This window comes from Lissotriton helveticus, chromosome 3_1 (assembly GCF_964261635.1).
Source record: "Lissotriton helveticus chromosome 3_1, aLisHel1.1, whole genome shotgun sequence".
Taxonomy (NCBI): domain Eukaryota; kingdom Metazoa; phylum Chordata; class Amphibia; order Caudata; family Salamandridae; genus Lissotriton; species Lissotriton helveticus.
In genome coordinates, this window is record NC_136061.1 from 486,150,730 (window position 1) to 486,177,321 (window position 26,592).

Here is a 26,592-nt window from a genome sequence, read left to right on the forward strand (position 1 = left end):
AATAGACCCAGTTATTTTATTTTTCAGTTTACACATTTTTTTAACCTTTTTTCCAGCTATATTCCTGCTCACTTGATGGCAGCATTAAACTCTGGGACTTCATGGATGGTATTTTAATTAAGGTATGAGACATTTAGGTTTATCATGGTAAATGATGAGTTTGACACCGCAACTTCTTGTATGATGTTTTACAGGTTTAAGAGATGCAAGTAGAAGTTTTTCTTCAACTATATTTGTACAGCTTATCTTCATCACTCTTATTTGAATCTGTGATCCACTTTCACCGTTTTTGATACACTGGTGTTAATGCTATACATGGAGGCCAAAACAGTCTTTGTGGCAATCATGGCCTTAGTTTTCGTTTTATTGTGAGGCTCTTTGAGTTTGCTGTAAGAGTAATTGGAATTGAGAAACTCAATTTTCTGAGAATTTGAATAGACTGGAGTGGTGTGGCTCACTGGTTAGAGGCGGCAGACCCGGAAGCAGACCAGGAAGCAGAGGACGGCCCGGGACCAGGGTTCAATTCCCGACGCGGCAGGGTCGTGGACCAGGGTCAGCGGACTCGATAATTCTCGCTTCGGTGCCTACTCTAACCAGGGATCACACTCGGCAACTCTGGGCATTAGCTTGCCTCATCTCCACAACGGCCCCCCCACATACACCGGGGATGCCTGGTTTCACCGTGGAGATACCCAGCAGGGATCATCTCACAGGGAAAGCCAGGACGGGTTCCCCAGTAGTCTACAGCGCTGGGACGCCCCATTGCTGGGGTAGCCATGCGCTTTACAAGACAACCTAACATAACATAACTGTCCCCCTATCGTCTTGCTAGTTCTGTCTGTTCAAAGGCTTCGGTTGAGTTTATTATCTTATCAGGAAGTAATTGGGTGATTTGAAATCTGTTTTACTAGTCTAAGGGCATTATTACAAGTGCGGAGGTCCATAGGATCGCCGTACTCGTGGTGGGGGTCCGACTGCCACCACACGGTTTGCCCACTTGCAATATTATGCATGTGGTGGTTGAACCCCCACAGGACCGGAGCGCCCGCTGGAGATCCAGGATCCCGCGGCGGTTGCGCCCTACAATATGCTGGCAGTTCTACTGCGGCACTGCCGGCCAAATTATGAGTTGCCCTTTTCTTGGTGGTGATCCTGCCATTGAAAGGGTCACGGAAAGGCAACTAAGGGGGTCCTGGCAGGGACCCCTGCCACTTTTGGGCCTAGGGGGTGCATGCAGGAGAGGCACATGCTGTGCGCCCCTGTAATTGTACCCCCAGTTCCTACACGGTGTGACATGCATGCCACATCGTGCAGGAACGTGCAGCAGGCGCTTTCACAGTACCCACCTGACCTGTATTCAACTCTGAATCTGGTGGGCTTACTACAGCTTTGGCGGTCCTTCAGCTGATGGTGCGGTGGTACCGTCAAAGTCCTAATCTGGCCCTATGTTATAAATCACACTTGTTTTAAAGGGATAACTCCTACATCTTAAAACATGTTTTCCTTGGTAAGGCATTCTTACCTAAACACCCAAATATTTATCTGTGTTTGTATGACTCAAACTGGGGTGTTAAGAAGAAATCAAATTCTTTATGAAGAAAGGTATATGGATTGAATACTATTGCTCAGACAATAGGATTACTGTAGTGAGACGAATACACTGGCAGAATTGACATTTGAGAACCTAACCTTTACTGTGTGCTCAAGTTCATTTTGTATGTTGAACAAGTAGCTTGTGTTATATCTTTCATAGACATTTCTGGTTGGATGTAAACTTCTTGAACTGTACACATCATCTGCTGCAGAGGACTCTGTCTTTGCCATCTCCTCGCAGGATAACAATGAAGATTCAGGTAGGAACATTTTCTGAATGGCTGAATTGGGCCAGATGAGTTGCTGATATATTGTATTTTTTTCCCTTTTGGATTGCTGATTCATTACCCCAGAGGCTTTAGCCGGGTGGTTGCTTACTCTTACTCTCCTGCAGTTATTTCTGTGATTTCCCTCTGTGTCCGCTCCCCCTCACCACATTAGTGCTAGGACTCCAGCCGAGCATTTTGCTCGTAATTTCGTTTTTTATTGGTTCGGGACTCAATTACATTTTTAAATACCTGTCACTGCACTCTGCCTTGTGTGGGCATTTTAAACTTTTATCTCCCTACGGGTGCTGGCCGATTGTTGGGCCAATATCCTCGGGTCCCGGGCTGTGGGAAGCTGCGGCGGCCATTTTGGGTAGGGCTAGTCGCCACTATATAAACATTTGGCTATGGCTCCGTGCAGCGGGCGCGCTCAGCGCATACGCCGTCTACGCGCCGGAGTCAAGCCAGAGTCCAGCCCGTCTGCGCCCGTCCGCGACCGGACGAGGCTCGGGGCTGGACCCCTTGCTCTCCCTGATAGTGACTGTATAAATATGGGTAGTATTCTCTACACCAACCAACTACTATCTCTGTGTCCCACATTCAATGATAGCTGCCGCCACAACCTACGAGCGGACACTCCCTCTCTACAGTGTGAGATCTGTGCCTTTACTGCACACCCCGAACATTGAAAAACAAGAAACAGCCAAAATAAAGCTGATATTGCTCAACTGCAGATCTATGAAAAAGCATAAACAGGAAATACATGATCTGCTCAGAGGAGGGCCCTGACGTCCTTTTTCTGACTGAAACTTGGTTAGATGACACATCGGCGCCCGAAACCCTTGAAGCTATTCTCCCAGGCTACAGTCTGCTCAGAATTGACAGAGTTCGCCAGAGAGGTGGGGGGTTAGCACTGATATATAAGGGGGACTTACAATGTACTTTAGAGAAAGCCACCCTATCTAACAGTGAGTGTGGTTTTTTCACGATAAAAGTTTGCCCTAAAAATACCATCAATGGATTCCTTATATATCGTCCTCCCGGGGGGGGGGGGCCACACAGTTCTGTGACCATCTGACAGAACTGATAACTCAACCTGCACTCCGTTATAAAAAATTACTCGTTCTGGGTGACTTAAACCTCCATTTTGAAGACCATGACTGTGGGGAGGCACAGGCGGTGGTTGAAGCTCTGAAATCTCTAATGCTCAACTTACAATCATTGTCCCCATCGCATCAATTAGGGCATCTCTTGGACCCTGTTTTTGCTAATTGGGATGGTATTAAGGTCTCCACTCCGATTAAAATCACTTGGTCTGACCATTACATTATTCCCTTTGTGGTAAATGGTACTCCTCAGGAAATCAGGAATACTAAGCCCAACTCCCACAAACGCAGAAATTGGAAAAACTTTAGCCTAGATTCTTTTAATCTTGCCCTGCTAAAGGAACCCCCTCCCCGTGGTGACACCCTTCTGGAAGCATGGCATGACTATGAGAGTTGGATGTCCAAAGCTCTAGATACAGTAGCGCCTTGGACACTGAAACCCCCCGTAAGAAATACTAAAAACGCTCCTTCGTTCTCCAATGAGCTCAAGGAGGTCAAAGCGAAATGTAAAAAGCTTGAACGCTCCTGGAGAAAAAACTATGATTCAGAGAGCAAGCTTAATTACAGAGCAGAACAAAAAAAATATCATAAACTCTTGAGAGCTACTAAAGGCAATTATCTCAGAGAAAGAATAGAACTGGCAGACAACCCCACCAAAGAACTCTTCTCGGTATATAAAGAACTTACGGTACCCACTAGACTAGAGGCCCAGGACATCTACTCCAATGAGCTATGTGACTCTATTGCAGACTACTTTGTAAGCAAAGTTGAAAAAATACACACCACCTTTACGAGTGGCACTGATCCACCGTCTGATCACGGTGCGACAGTGGATATTTCAGACAATAAACCTTGCCTGTCGTGTTTTAAAGTCCCTGACAGACAAGACCTGCTTAGCATCGCTAATAGCATTCAGTCCGGCTCACCCATTGACGTCATCCCTCCGAAACGTTGTAAGGGAATTTTAGAAAGCACTATTGATCATAGTGGTCATATGATAACTCTATCCTTCCAAGAGTGCCATGTGCTGAATGCATGGAAAATGGCCCAAGTCATCCCATTAAAAAAGAAACCCAATGTGCAAATTTCCCAGTTTCAGAATCTCCGCCCTATCTCCCTCCTCCCCTTCTGTATGAAAGTGGTGGAGAAGATAGCCAACATTCAACTCATGAAACCTCTTGAAGATGAGTCTCTCCTTCACTCCACACAGTCAGGGTTCAGAGCCTGTTACTCTACTGAGTCAGCCCTTCTCTTCTCTACAGAATGTCTGAGGCAAATGGCGGATGAGGGGCAGACAGCAGCGTTGGTACTTTTAGATCTTAGTGCAGCTTGACACTGTGCTGCACACAACGCTGCTGTCTCGCCTCTCGGATATGAGAGTGGTAGGATCTGCCTTAGAATGGATCAAATCTTTTCTTGAAAACAGGAGTTTTCAAATGCATTGTCCTCCATTCAAATCCTCCCCCAGGAAGCTGAGACATGGGGTTCCACAGGGCTCCAGTTTGAGCCCTACCTTGTTCAATCTTTATATGGAACCCCTGGCCCACATTGTGCAATCTTTCGGAGTGGATATTGTCACGTATCCTGACGATACCCAACTCATGATTAAACTCACGCACAATCAGGAAGATGCCACCAATTTCTCCAACTGCCTTCTGTCAGTAGCAGGTTGGATGAATAACAACTGCCTACGCCTTAATGGCGACAAGACGGAGCTTTTAGTCATCGGTAAATCTTTTGTGACTGGTCACCTGAGTGGTGGCCAACTGAATTGGGCGCAATTCCTTCTCCATCGGAATCAGTCAGGAACCTCGGAGTTATGCTTGATGCTGATCTCCCTTTTAAACACCAGGTCAGCAAAGTCACGGGTAGATGCTACAGCATACTCAAAACTCTTCGCAAAATCCTCGACCTTCTTCCCATCAACGCTAGGAGAAGCCTCATCCACGCATTAGTCACACCTCATCTTGACTACGGTAATGCCCTGCTCTTAGGTTTAAGTAAGAAAGGCTTACACCAACTGCAGTGTGTGCAAAACGCTGCTGCACGCCTGGTTCTCAAACTGCCCCGCAGAGCATCTGGGAAGTTGGCTCTGTCAAGACTTCAGTGGCTCCCCATCAGGGAGCGTATTAAGTTTAAAGCGCTTTGCTTTGCCCACCGCATTGCCCAAGGAAAGGGACCAAGATACCTGCATAAGCTCCTTACCGTCCATCGCCCCATCCGGAACCTGAGATCATCCGGAGCAATGCTGTTTAAACTCCCTCGCATTCGCAAGGCCAGGATGGGAGGCCGTTCCTTTAGGTTTTTGGCAAGTAAACACTGGAACGAACTGCCCATAGATCTTCGTATGGAGCCCTCAGAAACAAGATTCCGTTCAAAACTTAAAACCCATCTTTTCCCTGCCAACTACAACTAGTGTTTCTAGCTTAATTTCCCCCCTCCCTCCGGTCTTCTGCCTTCTAGGGTCTTACAGCAATTTATAGCGCGGGGACACACTGTTTTAGAGTAACCAGGCGCTCTAGAAATGGCTATATTATTATTATTATTATTATTATTATTATTACTGTCATTGTCATAATTTTCTTAAGCTGGTATTAGCTCCTACTCCTTACCTGTGATTTGCAGTGCAATGTAGCATTTACTGTACCACATAGGATCTTTTGTATGCCTCATTGTTTGGAGTGTGCAGTCTTGTGGTGTGTTATGAGTGATTTTTTTTTTTTTAATATATATTGAGAATTCACAATTGTCTATTACAACTATATTCTAGTGCCGTTTAACAAGATATTATGATTGGTGTAGCTTGACTTGGTTAAATTCCGGGAAATTGGGTTGTGATCATGTCAAATTCTTATTTGGAAAATAATTTGGGGGTACTGGGCTGTTGCCTATGGTCCAGTGAAGAATTTTGATCGGCAGATTTGGTTCTGCAACATAACTACTCCCTCAAGAACATAGGGGATAACCCACAGAAATCACAGTAGTTTTTTTTCCTTGACCACCACTTCTCAGAGAGACAGAAATACCCACAGCTCAACGCGACACCACGCTCTCAGGATCGAGCAATCACTCACTCCAAGATGGCACAACTGAAAATCAATGCCCTAGATAGAAGCTTTGTGGATTCCGGACCCAACTCCCTCAAAATACATTACCCTCTGAATCTCTCTAAGAATGCAGCAAAACAGTTCAAACACAGAATCTTTAAAAGCCAACCCGGGAACACTCATCCCAGACTCATACTTTTGCCTAAAGAAAGCGGCAATAAAATCAGATCTGATCTTCACTCGATGTAAAGCAAGGTGGAGAAAATCGATACACATTGACTCAAACTGTCAATTTCCCACCCCCACCTATTCAAAGCTGAAGTGGCAATATCAATCTACAAGAATGGCATCTTACTGGTACAAGCATTTTTGATCAATGATTCCCCACACTAAGAGCACACACGAGAACTAACTCGTAACAGAGCATGTCCCAAGATAGGCAAACCAATCAAAAACCTCACCGAATTGAAAACACACCAGAACAATGCCCAGACCCTACAAAAATGAATTGTTCCACACCCCAAGACTGTATAACTTTATTCCAACTAAACCTGCTACTTAACACGAACGAACAAGACCCTAAACCAGCTGTTGTCAAACGTTTAAACCACCACCACCTCCCGAGGAACCTCAACAGTTCTATAAGCATGTATAAGGATCCCAGTCAAACTTCAGTCGCTCACAATCCAGATGCGTTCTATCTGCCTTCGCACCCGATGGCTGGCTACAACGAACAATAGCGAAGGACGGCGAGTCAAAGAGACCCATAAAGAAGAGTATGACCTAAACAAAAGCAACATTGTATTACGCCCCTACAGAGCGAAGACGTTCATGGAACCACTCGTCACTGCCTGCAGGAAGTCCTTCAGTTGCACACCTCGCCCAGGGTATCGGAAGACTCAAAGAATCCAACTCTCCTTAATTGAAGACACAAGAGAGAACCCCTACAATGACCACAGCCATCCATTGAATGGTTGCTTAAAGTCACATGCAATAGGACGATCACCTTTTCCAGATAACACAAGATACAAAGATCACTCCTCAGTAAGAATCCATAGCGATGATCAACAGACTGAGTCAGACATTACAAAATCCATGTAATACAACTTGCTCAGCAGACCCAATCTGACCGCTTATTGGAATACCCAGCTGAGCAAGCTGGGACACAAAATTGAAAACCTAATTAATGGAGTAAATGTATCATATTCAGCCATCAAAGAAACCGCACTAGCTCGCCCAGAGATTAAGGCATTCTTACAAGACACATTAATCCCTATAGTTAACCTCTTGCATTCAGCAAGTAGCTATGGCAACCAACCATGGCCATCTATTTTTCGGCCCAAGAGAGCACAGAGCCTTTTGTCCAAGAAAAACATTGAAACCATGCTTCTATACTACGATTCCTCACCACCATCCAATACACTAGCTTGCACCATACCAACTGTGGGATTCAAGAAAAGGTGATAGCCTCAAGAAAAAAAACTGAACACAAACCCAATACCATGTCCCTCTCAAAACTGACCACAAAATGTATGTTAGTCAACTGTAGACCAGCGATTAAACATGCTACAGACATTTCCGAAATTCTTCTTCTCCATGAATTGGACATTCTTTTCCCCACAGAAACCTGGCTTAATAAATGGTTCACACCCTTGCTTGACTTACTTGTTCCTCCAAACTACACCATCTAACACCTCAAATGACTGCATCAACCGGGAGGAGGAATTGCAATCATTCATGAGAACTCCCTTCTCCTCAAAACCTTCCCTGTAGAAAGTCTCACCTCCTGTGAATACATGGGTGCTAAAATCTCCACAACAGAGAAATCACTAGCCAAAGTACTTCTTATCACACCCCATGAGGCAACCAGCCAAAAACAAGGTGAAACAGACAGAATTAGCCACAAAAAAACTCACTTCTCCAGCAACAACTCCGCCATTGTTCACATAGTGGACGACACCCGAAAGATACTGGATAACCTCCTCCTAGACCTCATCGGCGCTTGACACTGTCAATCACAACATCCTACTAAAAGTACTAGAAAACGGGGGGGCGTGCCTAGAAGCCACCTGTCATGTCCGCACTCGAGTGAAGCTCTGCTCTTTCTAAAGTGAAAACCCTAACACTTATCCGGACCTGCATAGGGGCGAAAAAGACAAACCTCAACCCCTTCGCCCCCGATTCACAAATATAGACCCAAAACCAGAGGTAAGTCAACCTGAACGAGTGGAGGAGGCAGTCGCTGCGACGTGTAGTAACTGCGGAGCAAGTCGTCGGGCAGGAAGGAAGGCAGCGCCCAAAGTGTTTTAGGCCGAAGCCAGATGATGAGACGACCGTTCGAAAGGAGGCAACCGGAAACTAAGGAATCTGGAGCAGGAACCGCCAAAACACCCTCTAATGCCATTGAGACGGCCGGCACTGTCTAGACAAGCAGTGCTGAAAGTGTGACAGCATAGACGCAGGGACTGGAGGTGAGTGCGGCAGAACAGGGAGACAGCCGGAATAGCAGCGGAGGGCAGGAGCGGACTTCCTCTGGCTTGCCTGGGCACTAATTTAAGTGGATGCATAGACTCCTGGGCTGCTAGTTAAGCTGGTGGGAGGATCAGGGGAATACAGAGGCACCCCACCCAACCTGCAGACAGTGGAACCAGATAGGCCAAAACTGGCCAACAATCATAAAACCAGACATGTTGACAGCTGAAGCCATGAGGGCACCGTGCGAGAGCCCTGGCTGAGGGACCACTCAAAGGTATAGAAACCCCCAAATTAAAACTGGATAAAGACTATTTACTGCTAGCAGTCAAAGGCCGGCCGGAAGGAAAATCGAAGGAAACCAGGTGAAGAGGCAAAACCAAGTACTGTTGGTCCGGCGTGGCAACACCTGGAGTTTTATAGAGGAGACACCTAGAATAGTAAAGGACACTATACAAGGGTGAAGAGACCATACTGTCGTGTATTTCTATAGGTTCTGAATCGATCCCCCTATTCCTGACCCTATTCTGGTTAAACTAACTATCAAGTTAACTAACAGTCAGCCCATGAGGCAAGAAATCCCCCATGATGCAGATACCGTTATCTGACGCAGTCACACTACGGCACAGGAACGTGTTATCTGATTAGGTCATAACGCTTGAGATCTAATTAGACAAGCGACATTCCTCCAGCCCCTGATAAGGCATACGACGTTCTCATAACAAATCAAACCTATGACAACCTGGAAAATCCGTGCGGCCATTGTTTTGATTTCACAGAGAACTTTTGCAAAAGAATGTGCTAACGAGCAAGTCGTATGACATCTTTATTGACGTACCTATGTCCATCCTTACGTCAATCTCGGCACCTTTAAGGTATAAATATTGCCGATCTTGCCCTATGCAAACACACGCGTGGTGACAAGACGGAGCAGCCATACTTGCCGAAGCCGAGAGCAGAAGCAGACCCCGCTGGCGCAGCCCCGCCTTCCTGACGCGCTGAGAGACGCGCTGCTATCTCAAGCCGAGAGACCCAGCACCGGCGCTTCTGGGCAGCCCTCGCAGGCAGCCTGGAATATCGAGAGCAGAGAAAGAGATACCATTCCTCATTCATCCTAACTTCCAGGTACAGAACTGAATAACCCCTCACAGAGAATTCTTTAGTTATTCACTTGGCAAAAACAAACTTAACTTAAACTGTAACTTTCTATTCCCGCCCACGCATTAGACTTAGGTCAGGTACACGGGGTAGGCGTATTTAGAAACACCAGTTGAGTACGTTTAGTCAAATGTATGTGTATGTAAATATATTTTAATCATTTTAAACATCATATGGCTCAAAAACCATATCAATGTTTTTACAGTATTATTTTATACTATTGCTTTTAATGTATGCACTTTACTTAACTATAAGTATTGCAATAATATCGATCCATTTCTCATGTATGAGAAAAGAGACTGATCAATAAATAACACCTTTTTATTGAACACGCCCGTCTCTTCCTTTTCTCTACATTCTGATGGGACTAAGAATGCACGTACTGACTGAGTAAAATAATTGCCTTGTGCTCACACGACTCTTGAGATTGACTCTTGATTAGGGGAGAGCAAAGTTGTCATGTTCTATGGTTGTCAGAAACTAAATCCCTTCTTGTCTAATCAGGGGAGTTAATTCCTTCCTTGAACATTCGAGAAAGTTTCTAGCGAACTCTGAGCTTAGCTGGCAAACCCAAAAATTAAGTCTAGTATCGACAGTAGTAGACCTAATTAACGTCTGGTCTAGGCCTTTACTGCTGTAGGTACTATTCCAATGCGCAGAGCCTATTGGGAAAATAGGAGCTACACTACATGGCGCCCAACGTGTTTGGAAAGGGCGATAAAACTAACGTAAGACATTTAGAGTAACTCAGTCGTGCTTTCTCACTCAGACCCCTTTTCCCGAATACTCCAAAGACGTCTGGAGTGGGTGAAAGGTTATATCCTCCAAAACCTCGCAGGAGGGAACTCCTATGTATGGTTCTTGGTCAAGTCAACGTTGAAGGATAAACAGTTCCAAAATATTGTGCATCTAATCTCTGTTTCCATAAAGAAACCTGATCTGCAAACAAACATAATACCATCCTGTCTGTAAAATGGCAGAGAGTGATGATGAACGAGAGGCAGTTAGATTAGCAACTGAACTCGCAGATGCTACCATGCAAGCAGCAGACCCGAATATAACACTCATTCCGGTCATTAAAAGGAGATCTATAACCTTAAAACTTATAGAAAATGGACTGACACCTAGAGGTGGCACAGTCATATTCGTAATTGAGGCACACGAATATCGGCAGACAGAGGTATACTATTCATGGATACATTTTCCAGCAGCAAATGCTGTAACAAAGTACTTCCACTATTACAAAGTAGAGGAACCTCCTGAAACGTACACTCCTTTCGAGGAGGTGGAAGTACCACTTAATTTCCAAGAGCATTTGCTCTTATTTGATGGCGCCCTAAAACATAACAATCACATTACAAGGCTCGGTCCTTTAGGAAGACCAGGAGCAACGTGGCCGGTCTTAGCCGGATACCCACCACATCCAGACATCGAAAGAATGCCTGCAGCAGAACTGTTAATACAGCTAAAACAACTACTAAAAATTCATAGACAATTAGTTCAGTATGTAATGCGAACTTCAACAATTCAGCCAGCGATTAAACTTCCACAGCTGACCCCTCACCAGGGGAACACAAATAAAATTACACCACAGAACATCCAATCCTGCCTAGGTAAAGTTCCAGCTAAACGGGAACAGATACCATTCTGGTTGGCACAGAAAATCACCCAAATAGAGGCGGTGTTTCCTGACACCACCCCGCTGGAAAAACACAGGATTCTGACTATATGTCTCCCAATGGGAATCGCACCACACATTGAGGACTGTGACACTTGGGGTACAGTCTTTGCTTCCATCTACACAAAAACGCACGGTGTCCCATCCATTTCGGTGATACCAGATGTGCTAAAACAAATTCAAGATGAATACGGTCCAGAACCTGCTTTAACTCTTGGTATGAAATTACTAAAAGACTTCAAACAGGTTTCGGCTATATTACTAGCCAACATAAAAGGTGAAGCAGCAAACGTGGCGATCCGCCAGAGGTTAAAAGAGACAGATATAGCAGACCAACCAGCTGAAATTGCCAGAATCATAGAAAAATCCTATGAAGAACTAGGCAGAGATAGTCTAGGTGGAATACCAGTAAAACCGCAACTGACTACAAGTCCAGAAAAAATATTTTTTAATAATAATAATTCACCAAAAAAGAACTGGGATGGAAATAAACAATCCAATCCTAAAGAAAAGAAATTCCAGTCCCGAGGGAGGTCTCCCAGGCGAAGAGAGAAATCTCCAAACCAAAGACAGAGGTCACCGCAGAGTGACCCCTCTGGGAATAGATATAACCTTAGAAATAGGGATAATATTAAAAAACCTGATAGATATCAAGACATTGATACACGTCCCTCTCAATCTTTTCAGACTTCCTCGCAGAAATCGGAAAGAAGAGGACGATCAGAAGAGCACGCCAAGTCCAAAGACAAGGAACCTGCTCAGCTAAAAAAGAAATTACAATTTCCAAAAAAGAAGGTAGCCAGTATCAAGGTAGTTAACAATGCCGAGAATACTGAGGACACAACTGAAAAACGGAGAGTGGGCTCAGACAATGCTAGACAGCGCAGCAGAGGTGAGCATAGCTCGCAAAGTCCTTATGAATCATCTGGAGACAGTGGACACGAATGAATACCTTCAAGTGGAAACTGCAGACACCAGAGTTAGCAAGCCCCACAAGATATACGAGATAACATTACGTATAGAGGGAGATAAGACTAGGAAAATAAGGGGACTATTTTGGGATAACCTCTCCAAGGGCTATGACATCCTTCTAGCTGAAAAAGACTGGCCACCAGAGTTTGTCAGGGAGTGCCCTCATGGCGAAGAAGTAATTATGCCTGCCTTCTCGAATCAAATACAGATTCATAAAAAATACACACTTGCAAGAAAGTGGGCAGTGGCCTTAGCACCTGCTTTATATAAAAATCATGTAGGATGGGATGAGGATTCTCCTCCTCACAAAATCCAGTTAAAATCACAACCAACTGCACAAAGGCAGTACCCAATTAAGCAAGAAGCTAAAAAACAAGTAAATGAAATACTAGATCAGCTAGAATACCAGGGGGTGATTGAAACTTGCACCTCACAAATGAACAATCCTTTGTTTCCGGTCTCCAAACCAGACAATTCGTACCGTCTAGTTTTGGATTACCGACACCTTAACACATGTTGCAAAACCTTTGCAGTGCAAAACTCACACAGTGCTGCACTAATGAATAACATAGTGCGCAAAAAATACAAAACAACCTTGGACATCTCCAATGGATTCTTTTGTCAAAACATAGCACCAGAGAGCAGATATTTAACTGCATTCTCAGTAAATGGCACTCAAAAACAATTCTGTCGGTTAGCCCAGGGGTACAAGAACAGCCCGGGGGTATTCTCAGCGAGAGTAACAGAATTACTACAACTATATGATGATGAAGCATTATCTTATGTCGATGACATTTACTTAACAGATGATGACTTGGAGACTCACTTGAAAAGAGTGAACACCATAATACTTGGGTTCGCTGCAGAGGGTTACAAATTCAACTTCAAAAAATCCAGAATTGCCCATCTGACGGTCCTATTCTTAGGATATGAGTTATCAAGTGAAGGTAAAAGCCTGGCAGACAATTTCCTAGAGAAATGTGCCGTAATCCAAGCTCCTAAAACACTAAAAAACCTACAGTCAATTCTAGGCTTCCTAAATTTCGGAAGAACATACATTGCAAATTACGCAGAAAGGGTCAAACCCCTTTATGATCTAATTAAACCAGACTTTAAAAGATCCAGTTGGACTCAAACACACACAGAAATTTTGAGATCCTTACAAACAGACATGCTAATTAAAACAAAATTAGAAACACGTGATAACACACGCAATCTTGTGATCCGAGTCATCCCAGGGAGATGCGGATTCACATACCTGACCTCTAATGAGGGAGATAAGGTACCAATTGCATTCAAATCACACATGTACACAGAAGCTGAACAGAAATTCAGTAATACAGAAAAAATAATTCGTGCAGTTCAAACCGCAATAGCTAGAGAAAAAGACATAGCTGACGGTAGACATATCACAGTCAGAACAACAGAATCAGCCTTTGAGGCACTAACAACACCGTGTAATTTACCAACAACAACATTGAATCCGGAATGGATACAATGGGTGAATTCAATCACAACGGACAAAGTATACTACTACTTTGATCCAGAACTAGAAGAATTAAAAAATCTAAAATATGAAAAGACGTATCCTCTGCCAATCGACATTCTGCCTCTACGACATTACGCCTGTGTAATCTATACAGACGGACATGCTCAACCCTCCGTTTGGGGAGAACATGCATACAATCCCACATGTGAGATTACAAAAGAAGTGTGGCGCGGAGGTAAACTAAGACCTCTATTAACAAAATCACACTCAGTAGAAACTAATTCAGAACTACAAACTGAAATAATAGCTTTGAAAATGGTGCTAGATAATGCGGATCGCGAATTCCCGACACTTATAGTGTCAGATTCATATTACTGCGTCAAAGCATATAACAAGGATTTGCAGACATGGATTCAGAACGGTTACAAAGATGACACAGATGCACCAATAAAGCAGAGACTGCTCTGGGAACAAGTAGCTCTTTTGAAAAAAGAACTACCAAAGACTCACGTGACTCACTCACTGAGTCATCAACGTGATGGCGTTCACGCTGTGGGGAATTCATTGGCTGAAACAGCCGCAGCGGCAGCCACTAAACCGGCTCCCGTAGATCGAAAAAAGCGTACATTAAAATACATTGACGGTGAAACAATGCTGGCGGTGAAAACGTCATCAAAAGGCGACTGCTCAGCGTTACCGATCAACTATCCACTCAATTATACATACATAATCGATGCAAACTCCGTCCCTTTTGCTCGAATCCCTGGAGTGGGGGATAGAGTGATTCCAAACATGGACAGGAGAAACTTGTTAATCGCAGACGCACACATGGGCGAGGGTCACAGACACCTTAAATTAAAAGATTCTCTGGAAGAATTACAATCACGGTACTGGTGGCCAGGCATGAGCCTGCACTACACCATGTTTGTAAAAAACTGCCCAAACTGCAACAGAGATCGCAGTGGGGAGAGAAGCAGTTTAATACCTCGTCGTATCAAGGCAGATAATATTACCAGCAAAAAGAATGGCTTGCGATTAACATATACAGGCTAGTTTCCACTTATAATGTAGATCACCAGCACTCGGCTGACGTCCGGACTATTATACAAGATTTGCGAGTCTAAATGGCATATACGCTAAGAGCATGCTACGTTCGACCATTGTTTTCACTCAGGCAATCCAGCCTGGGGGGGAAACATGGCCAAATGAGCACAGCCCAGCGGGAATCTTCTCACTTCCTTCCTGAGGGTACGGGATGGTGTAAAGAAAAAACCAAGGCAGAAAGCAATCTATAATGGAAAGGATATTAGGTTCGGGAGCTGGGTGGGTCAAACATCTAATAAGTGTCCAACGTAGTCTAAATAACTTGCCAAGAAATTCTCTGAAGGGATTCAGTCCGTACGAATTATTATTTGGAACTAGGATGATGATCTCTGACCTTGATAGTCAGACTTCAGTGGTGAAAGAAAAAACCTTTGATGTCAAAGACCGTTTGGCTATTTTGCAGGACTTAAACAAAACAAGAAAAGACCTGAGCAACATACAGTTGAAACAGCCAACAACCACTGAAGAATCACCACCTGTCCCAGCAAGACCTGTCTGGATTCCAAAAGTCGGGGATCTAGTCAGGGAGAAGATCGCGGTAAAGAAGGAATTTGGGCCTTCTTACAGAAAAGCAGTTCCTGTCTTGTCTGTCAACGGGACAAGATCAGTTGTACTACCGCCACTTGCTGGTAAAAAGGAGAACCGAGTTGTATCCATCGACCTGGTAAAACCACAACATGTGGCCAATAACAAACAGTAGGCCAAGTGGACTCCCAATAAGTAGCAGAACACCAAGGTTTGCTACCAGCACAGAGGTCCTAACAAAAAGGCTCATCACATTCGAAACGCCTAAAGAAGAACAAGAAGGACTATGCAACACTGCAATAGAACTAAGACCTCTGAAAACCCAAATAAAAACATTTAGCAGAGACACACCAATCTACAATGAAGTACCAAGTGACAATGCAAAAAACAGAAATCCTGAACCAATTGGAACAATTGACAGAACTGCATCCGGTTACTTCATCAACTTCGATGATTCCTCTGACGGCTTCAGTGAATCAAAGACACAGCCATCATCAAAATCCTTTAAAGACAAAGCTAAGGAACTTTTGAAACATCTGAAAGAAACATATCTGGTTTCTCCATGGATTGAATTTTGGGTGGGTTTTGGTGCATTTATCCTCATACTTTGGCTCATCATGGTATTTACTTTGGGACGCTTCATTGAGGGAAAATATGCTAAAATGGACACAGCAAGTCAGAACATCAACTTGGTCCTCAAACCACACACATCTTCACACGTCGAGAAAAGAGAACTTTCTCCAGAACTTTCTTCAGCCAACTTCACAGCCAATCCGATACCTGGTGGGGTAGCCTGGGACAACACCGACTATGAAATTTATGGTCCGGTCGAGATCCTGAAATATCCACACCAAATCAAGATCTCTTTGAGTGACTTTGCAAAACCAAACTCATTTGCTGATGATTGGGACTTCGAAAGTATTAACAATATGATGTCTGACTTAGTAATGTCTGCTAAATTTACAAAACATGATTATTTGCAAGGTTCTACAAATTATGATAGTATGTATTGCTATAACCATTATGGTAACCATTTTTTGCATAAATCTGCACAACCTAGAAATGTTTTAAATTATAATCAATGGGAACATTGTGCTACACCTCCAAAAGGGAGCTCTAGAACCGTGTATGACAAATATTCATATTTTTCAGGTTTTAACACAAGTAATGCTGAAACATTTTATTTTAAATTGTCAAACAAGACCGGGATGAAAACCATGATAACCAACACAAAATTGATATATTCAGATTCATTCTTTGAAAAAATGAATACTTTTGGATTTGATTATTGGGACAAAAATGTTGATTTGAAAAGTGTTTGGGGTACAAAAGAATGGCAAGTACAGGGTTTAGAAGCTTTGTTTAGAGCCTGCATGATCCCAGAACAAATGATATTTTTAAATGACACTGTTCAACAAACCACCTGTCTTGGCTTAGCCAAAATCAAAGATTTAATTAAACCGTCTATTCCGAAGCCAACAATGTTTAGCAATAGCTCTGATACAGATGAAGAGATAGACGTAAACCATATACTAAACCAAAACAGAACACATCCTGATTGGAAACAATGGTTGATCTGGCCCACAGATACAAATTACTGTCAAGATAGATTCCTGAATAAAACACAGGGTTTCAAAATGACCAGGCCAGACCCTAGATATCTCCAAAGACATCACCCAGGGATAATAACAACCTACAGTGTGGGCAAATTATGCCTTCAGTGGCTACAAACTTCCACACTGCCTGAAATTAAGCAACACCTAACTTTACTTACTGATGGTGCTGACTTGCGTGATTTCATACTGGGACCACGCAAACAGCGTCAAAAGCGTTTCATAGCAGCCTCTGTATATGCAGCATACAATGAGGCCTGGAAGGTTACTCAAATTGAGACAGCAGAAAGAATACGGGAAATTGACCGTATTAATTGGGAAAAATCACTTTCTGTAGTGGACAATGGGTTAATGACTCTGTCCTCCAGAATTTTTTCATTGGACAGCATTGTGTCTTCAGCAATCGATATATTATCGCAAGACTTACTGTTATTACAACATGATCAGTCACAATTGCGTTCCATTGTACAGCTTGGCTGGACGCTACAAAATCTGCGTTCAGGCTATGTGCCTTGGCGTTTAATCAACACAACGTCACTATTCCAAATCTTTAACCTTACTGATAGACAAATCGGTATGGCGCAAAAGGGTGCTGATTATACAATCTTGAGCATTGAAAAACTAGAAAGATTACCGTTGACAATGTCAGAACGACCTGTCAGTGAATGGATAATCCACGGAATCATAAATATTCCAATCTCAACCTTCAGGTTTCAATACTGCCAAAAATATATACAGGCTGGCATGTACGAGAAATTGGGAAAGGGGTACCTTAAAACAACTTGGAACCTGCCCTATTCACATGCATGTGTCAGTAATAAAGGACAGAAAGTGTTTCTTAGTGGCAACAATTGTGCTATGTCACTAAGCGGCACGCTTCTGTGTAACGGAATTAGTTTGCATGGAGCCTGTGAAGTGAATTCATACAACCTTTCATGTCACCAGCAAGGCGCACCTGCAACTGAAATAGAACCATTCTTTCAAAGACTCTATAATGGGAGTTACATTCTTATTGTAGACCGCAGATGTTGCAGTCTTATGCCCGGGACTCCTTATCTAGTAACTACAACGGCGAAGGTCAAGTGCTGTGGACGTTCTTTATTCCCCAGCTCCTTTCCAGACAGGGAGGCAAGGGCATGGCCCAGTTTGAAAATTACTTCTATTCGAATAGATACTTTAAGCAGAATGAAAACGGTGCTTCTTCAGACGCCTACAAGGCTCACGTCATCAAAAGAAACATATGATCTACAAGTCGCAAGGACGACTGCAGAGATACATACATTATTATCAACTAATTCCCCCGTACATTTCGCGGAAATCCTGAGCGAAATCTTAAATATTTCTGATACCAATGGGATCTCAGGGGTATTTAAGAAAGTATTTTCGATGGCATTAACACCATTCAAAGCCATACTGGGTATTTTTCCAGATTTCGTCCATTCGATTTTTGGCGGACTTCCCCTGATCCTGGGACTAATTGCAGGAATCCTATCCTAGTCCTTATTTTTCGTTATGGCAACCCATGTCACAGATCAAACTCTCGCGACAATGGAAGATACGATCCTAGCCATTGGATACCGGGACCGGATATCAAAAATCCTGGGACTCTCCCGGCTTAGAGACCTAAACATGACTTGGTTTCTATCATTTCGACCAATGTGGCAAAGGTGTGTTTTACCTGTACTAAGGTGTCTGCTATGCGGAGAAGAATGCGTGTTAGACACCTGTCTGACGCTACAATCGGATGCGCCAGTGGATGCAGATACACTGTTGGTTCCTACCAAGGTTCACGCTTTGTGCTGCCCTCAAAGGCTGCCAATCCTGATGACGGCATTCCTGGAATCTTCACCACTGCGATTGAAGAGTAGTGAAGTTCAAGATGAAAGCAGCATCGAACAGGTACGACCTTCTGTCAGCAATGCGAATCAGAATGTCAATGCAGACAATCATGCGCACGAATGCATGGTTACCCCTATTTCCGACTTAGTGGAACTTTCCCATGAAGCTGTTGACAGTTTTTTCGAAAGCCTTAATGATATGATATGATCTCTCCAGAACAGAAATAGAGACTTTTGAGCAAGCCCGCACACGGCGTTCCCTGAATTCGGCCTTCAACTTTAAAAATAAAGTCACATGAACAATTCTTCCCACCAGTTCACGGACAACAATTTTTTAGCAGTCCCAAATTATTTTTCACAAATTTTTCGGGACACTTATCTTCTGCTTAAAGTAAGAAACTATTCCTAGAGAACTAAGATTTCTATTTTTAGATACTTTATAAACTTTAGTTGCCCGCTGGGATGTTCACGAATATTTTATTATGTGATGAAATGGTCTCGAACTTCCTTTCTGTATAGCCATATTAAGAGCCATTTCATGTGTATTTCTCATATACCAATAAGCAATAATGCATAAAAATGCGTGTTTACTTTTGCATTTAATTCATAGCTTAAGTGCATACAATATATATGACTGCAATTTTTCAGTATATTTGAAAATTTCGAAATGCATTTTATGTATTTTGGGGTGGTAAGGTATACACTATACTCTATAGTATGTTGTACTATGTTATACTATGCATAGATTAGTAGATATGACCATAGTTAGCGTGGAGTGGGTGTCGTGTATTTCTATAGGTTCTGAATCAGTCCCCCTATTCCTGACCCTATTCTGGTTAAACTAACTATCAAGTTAACTAACAGCCCATGAGGCAAGAAAACCCCCATGATGCAGATACCGTTATCTGACGCAGTCCCACTACGGCACAGGAACGTGTTATCTGATTAGGTCATAACGCTTGAGATCTAATTAGACAAGCGACATTCCTCCAGCCCCTGATAAGGCATACGACGTTCTCATAACAAATCAAACCTATGACAACCTGGAAAATCCGTGCGGCCATTGTTTTGATTTCACAGAGAACTTTAGTAAATGTGCTAACGAGCAAGTCGTATGACATCTTTATTGACGTATCTATGTCCATCCTTACGTCAATCTCGGCACCTTTAAGGTATAAATATTGCCGACCTTGCCCTATGCAAACACACGCGTGGTGACGAGACGGAGCAGCCATACTTGCCGAAGCCGAGAGCAGAAGCAGACCCCGCTGGCAGCAGCCCCGCCTTCCTGACGCGCTGAGAGACGCGCTGCTATCTCAAGCCAAGAGACCCAGCACCGGCGCTTCTGGGCAACCCTCGCAGGCAGCCTGGAATATCGAGAGCAGAGAAAGAGATACCATTCCTCATTCATCCTAACTTCCAGGTACAGAACTGAATAACCCCTCACAGAGAATTCTTTAGTTATTCACTTGGCAAAAACAAACTTAACTTAAACTGTAACTTTCTATTCCCGCCCACGCATTAGACTTAGGTCAGGTACACGGGGTAGGCGTATTTAGAAACACCAGTTGAGTACGTTTAGTCAAATGTATATGTGTATGTAAATATATTTTAATCATTTTAAACATCATATGGCTCAGAAACCATATCAATGTTTCTACAGTATTATTTTATACTATTGCTTTTAATGTATGCACTTTACTTAACTATAAGTATTGCAATAATATCGATCCATTTCTCATGTATGAGAAAAGAGACTGATCAATAAATAACATCTTTTATTGAACACGCCCGTCTCTTCCTTTTCTCTACATTCTGATGAGACTAAGAATGCACGTACTGACTGAGTAAAATAATTGCCTTGTGCTCACACGACTCTCGAGATTGACTCTTGATTAGGGGAGAGCAAAGTTGTCATGTTCTATGGTTGTCAGAAACTAAATCCCTTCTTGTCTAATCAGGGGAGTTAATTCCTTCCTTGAACATTCGAGAAAGTTTCTAGCGAACTCTGAGCTTAGCTGGCAAACCCAAAAATTAAGTCTAGTATCGACAGTAGTAGACCTAGTTAACGTCTGGCCTAGGCCTTTACTGCTGTAGGTACTATTCCAATGCGCAGAGCCTATTGGGAAAATAGGAGCTACACTACAATACAGGGTCGTACAATACCTCCTAGATTCCCAAATCATAAGAAATGGTGAAACCAAAGGCCTCCTCCACCATACAAGCCAACAAGATGGACAACTATGCAGTCGCAAAACCCCTATTAGTGGCCCCAAGAACACAGACGGAGAAAGTGGGGACGACGGAATACTCCTTAGCGGCCGTAACAGATCTCCGAGGCACTATCGAATCCAAGATCCACACGTTTACCCTGGAGTTAAACGTATTGAGAGCAGACTTTTGGAAAATAACTGAGAAAGTTACAACAGCGGAGGGAAACCTAACACAGCCGGAAACCACCACACAGAAATTAGAGGAGCAAATTCACCAATTAAAGCGGCAACAAGGCGCAATGGCAGCAAAGCTCGAAGACCAGGAGGGGTGAGCAAGATGCAACAGAAGGGTAGTGGGCGTCCCGGAGCGAATGGAGGGCAGGAGCATAAACCTCTTCTATTTTCCAGTTGAACGGGCACACAGAGCACCAAAACCAAGAATGGGAGCACCGCCTCGAATGATAATTGCAAGGATCCTGATCTATAGAGAGAGGGACGCGATCCTACAAGCAGCACGTGTTCATGGCGACCTCATGTATGAAAACGCACTGATACGCTTCTTCCCTGTTTTCACTCTACAGGTACAAAAGGTGCGTCGGAACTTTGAAGCAGGAATTACGGAAAAGGGACATGAGTATATGATGCTGAACCCAGCGGGTTGAAAGTAATGACAGGGGAAATCTTGTCTTTTTCCCACACCAGAAGAGGTCTGAAACTGTATTGAGGGATGGAGAATTGTAAAGCAGAAGTCTTCCAAGACTAAAGAACAGTGGAAGCTCACTGGCTTGATGAAGAGGTGCGGGTGGGACGATGGGATCAGAAAGAAATGGAGCGGTGACATCCGGAGTGGAATGTGGACACTGACAGAGATTGAACTGGACACAGATATGAACTGGCCGGAGGGGTAAACCCTGTTTCTATGATACGGATGAGAGGGTACAAGAGGGAGAGGATCCGTGGTGGGGGGGATAGTAAATTAAAGTCACACGACCCCCTGTGCAAGGAACTGAAATAGTCCAGGACAAATGGGCATGATGTAATATGGTATTTGCGCACTGGCATGGGGCTCTGGCTCCCTCCAGCATGGAATATGAAACGGTTCCCTTGAGAGGAGTTACAAACAGGATTTTATCAACGTACTATTCTGAGAAGATGGTTCATACATATACAACACAAACATATAGCAGTTAAAAAGTCATTTATTATAAATGCAAACACATAACATTAAAACCAATAATTCTGACTGCTAATCTAATAAGCTAATAAAAAACATGAATACATAACCATCAATTATGACCTGCACAATTGAAATGAGGGACAGAAGTGTAAAACATAAAATTGTTGAATACAATTTGTACATTCGGACTCCTTTATGGTTTCATCGATCTTGTGTTACTATCGAATCTGTGAATCAACCATTGATGCTGGAGTCTTGAAATGTACCAGGGATGGCGTCGACGCGTTTCGGTGGAATAAATGGATGAGAACCACCTTTATCAAGACTTTCTGTATGTCTGTCGTGAAAGGGAATTAGTTGAATCTCCCCTAGTGTGACTGACAGCTGGTATATTGGTGTCCAAGTCTGTGTCTTGTATATATTACAACAATAAACTGAAATACGGTCAATTTTCTTTCCTATTTTAGCTTTTGCGTTTTTTGCAATTTTATGCCACTATTCACGTGCTGGAGGAATAATTCAAAAAGATGTGACCATTGTTTGAAAGGTTTCGCAGAACCTGCAGTTTTATAAGTCTGAGCACAGTCTCCCTGGTATATAAGGGTCAATTCCGTCTCGCTCTCTGGCCAACTCAACAGGATCCTAGTGGTTACCCTGATGGTTTCCTAGTGGTCTCTGATGGTTATGGGGTTCCGCAGTGATGGTTCAGTGTTGCAAGGGACGACTGGCTCTCTGCAAGTTGGGGAGGCGGGTAGTTCTACACCAGCCAAGCAGGGTGGCGGGGTTCTTAGTTTGGGGAAAGTAACAAGCCCATTGGGAAATGGATATTTTTTTCTATCATGCTCAGACACTATCAACCTAGATCTACCTAGACTTGTGATGACGCTGATAGGTCCTTACGATTTAACACACGAAAACTATCGCCTGGGAGTCGGGGGCATACAGGGTACATGGAGGACTGAGTTGAGACATAACGCCAAAAAGCTCCCTCCAATATGGCATTGAACATTTTGACATGGAATGTCAATGGATTGGGTAGCAAGTTAAAATGCACACTAGTTCTACAATACCTGCAACAACATCCCCCAGACATACTACTATTACAGGAGACTCATTTAAGGGATAACCATTATAAAGCTCTTGATCGATGCGGGATGCAAACTTCAAGCGCATGCTGGGTATACATCTGGTTCTCGATGTGTGGGTATACTTATCAAGACATCAGTCCCATTCATATCGGGTAAAAGTTGGTGCGATAGCGTGGGCAGATACGTAGCACTGGCTGGCACTTGTGAGGTTAAAATAATAAATCTCTGCTCCGTTCAAGTCAGAGTCTGATGGAGGTTCATGGTTGGAGATGCCCATGGCTACACCCCGAGTGAGTGGATCATAGTGGGCTCCTAACCGTTCCAAATCACGCTGATTTTAGTACTAGGAACCTGTTGGGTCTGGCAGATTAGACAAGAGTTCCATTAATCGTAATTACTATACAGTGTAGCTTGCTTTTATTAGTATGCTATAGGAGGACACACCGGTGGCAAGGGATAGGGAGGGATAAGGGGAGAAACTGGCTGATATCTGCATTGATGCATTATTCGGTTAAATTACTGCACCATGTGTTGAGGGTGTGCAGGAAGCAAATCTTGAAAGGAACATTGGACACTCCATGGAGAACAGACCGAGGAGGCGGGTGTGAATGGACAAATTGGAGGGACTAATGAGTGTGTGTACAAAATGGCTAGATGGAAACCCAAATGACGATGTAATGCTTACACTTGAAACCTACTTCCAGCCAAGTAGTAAGTTACAGAAGAAGTTACTGATGGCCTATTACAGGGAGACCCACTGCCACTTTCATTTCTTTCACCAATACAGAACTGTATACAGCATGGTAAGTTCTCTGCTTACATGGGGATACTTGCTCCTCTTTTTAGGAAATTGGCACCCCACCTTCCCCTTTGAGTTTTTTCAGCCCTGCTCCCTCTTGTAGGGGTTCGACTCGCAGGTTGAAGACCTCTGCAGTAGGCCCATAAACACGCCAAAAATACCAGACCTGCACACAGAAATAATGGGGTACATACTGGCTAAGTCTAGGACCCTACCCGGGTAAGCATGAGGTCCTGGCAAAGAGAGCTAGAGCCCTGGGGGTGGCACTGACCCAGACGACGGGAGTGCAGACCTTTTAATAAAATCAACTGACCTTGAGGAAGCAATTGTAACCTAGACAAGTGTGCCATATAGGGAGGAAATCACTTGGCTCCTCTCTGACTGGCAAAGCTATAAGATAAGTGAAAAGGACCCAACAATGGAAATATTCAGTTATTGTGAGTATGGGTGTGAAGAGCTAAAGTGAGTTATGGATTATGGGAAACGGAGTGTGAATTCTTGGCAGTCAACAAACACAATGTCCTACGTTCTTACACCTGACCCAACAAACAAAAGCCCTCAAACCATCCTATAATATCTGAGATAGTATCAATTTTGGAACCCTTTAATGTTTAGCAGATTTTTAGATACCAGTGGTCTGAGGAAAATTCCCTCCTATTTGAGGTTTACCAAGGTTGTGAACCATGGCAAGACATACCTGTTTGAACCATGAAAGTGAACGAACATTTAATGAGTCTTGATGCAGAAGAACTCTAAACAAGTATACCACAGGCTGCCAAGTATGCCACAGGTTGCCCCTTTACGTTTCCTAGAGGAGGTTCTTCACATTAGTGAGTGGGATTAAATTACTCCAATCCAATCTGCAACCCTAGTGCTAAAAGCAAACCACTTTGAATATAGAGGAACAATTTACCACTCATTACATGGTGTGTCTATGGGCAGAGTGTTTGCCCTTGACAGTTCCTCCAGTTAAGTAGAAACTGTTAAGAACTCCCAGATACAGTGAACATACAGCAGTCTTGTCAGACAAGCTAACTGAAAGGAAGTACATTGAATGAATGATTAGAAAGACATAAAAGTTGAGCAATCAAAAATACCCTGGAAGCACCAATAGAAACTATCGAGCAGCCACCTAATGAAACTTGCTCGTGTAACCACATATTCATGGCTGTCTGATAGCGTTTAAAAAAATCATTAACTTTGGAACATCCTCAACACAAGCCAAGCTCAATTCCAGAAACGGTTATTTGACTTAAAACAAGGACAGAACATTGAAGATATGTTTGTAGATACAAGGCCCAACAGGAAACAAAACCAAAGCGAAACAACAAGTCATACGGAAGGGTCCCTCCGGTGGTGGAGAGTACCTATGTGGGAGAATTATTACTACTACCAAAGTGATAAACCCCTGACAGTTAAGCAAACAGACCTGCAACACTGAGGAGCAGGGTTCTTCAAAGGGGGGGAGGTGGGGAGGGTTGAGGGGGGAGATTTGGGGGCAGCGGGCGGGAGCACCAGGCTCAGCCAAAAAGATGCATTATGCTGAAAACAGCTTTGTTTTAAGCTGAAAAAAGTGAGCATCAGTAAGCGATCTATAATCTACCATCACAAACATATTTGTTCAATTATATCCTAGCTGGGAGTATGTGTCATAAGGGAAGGGATTAAAAATAGTCTTCAAAACCCCCACCCTCATTTCTAATAATCACACTGTGGATGCTTTTACATGTTAGTGTTAGTAAGGCCTTCCTGACCAGAATAGTATGTTTGGCAATCATGTATTTAATTGCCTTTTTAAAACCGTAGCAGAACTTAACTTCAATGTTTAAATAAGTCTAGATATATTTTTCTAGATATATTTTAACATTGTCAATTTAATAGACTAATAGTGGGCAAAATTCTGGGCGGCGGGGCATTTTTTTTTTTCGGGGGGCGGGGGGGTTTGGTGGGACAACGTTTGAAGACCATTTAAAGCCCCTTCCTTCAAAATTAACAGATCTGTCTTCTAGGAACCTTTGGGCCCCTGCAGTGACATCTTGATTTTTGTTTTTACCTGCAATTCCTACCATTTGGCGCTTAGCTGCAAGTGTCTAATTTCTTGTGTATCCAATGTATCTGAATACAGATTTAATAATATTGTTTCCTTCCTTACCAGAGATTTTTCAGCTGGTTTCTGTGAAACTGCCAAAATCCACAGAACAAGAGGTGGAAGCCAAGGAGCTGTCTGTGATTTTAGAAGACATAAGCCGGTCGCCTAAGTGTACAGCATTCGGGCGTGATGTGAGAGAACTTTTCTTTTCCTTCCCTCCAGTAAAAGAACACCTGATTTGACTGGTGCCAGTAGCTAACTTAGGGAACAAAAGATGTGCTTGTCTCCTTTTTCTTTTCTGTAATTGAGGCTATATGCCTAAAGTAAAATTAACTTGTGCAGTGGCGAGTTTATTTTTCCTTGTT

General features: G+C 43.3%; 1 protein-coding gene across 2 annotated transcripts in view; it reads left to right on the forward strand.

Moving 5' to 3' along the window:
- The window catches only part of WDR75 (WD repeat domain 75), a 165,106-nt gene that overhangs the window by 15,445 nt on the left and 123,069 nt on the right, over positions 1-26,592 (forward strand). For both annotated transcript variants that reach the window (XM_078680360.1, XM_078680361.1), the window contains exons 3-5: positions 57-122; positions 1,754-1,853; positions 26,294-26,418. In XM_078680360.1, coding sequence (XP_078536486.1) covers positions 57-122; positions 1,754-1,853; positions 26,294-26,418 — 291 coding nt within the window. The remainder of the gene's footprint in view (positions 1-56; positions 123-1,753; positions 1,854-26,293; positions 26,419-26,592) is intronic.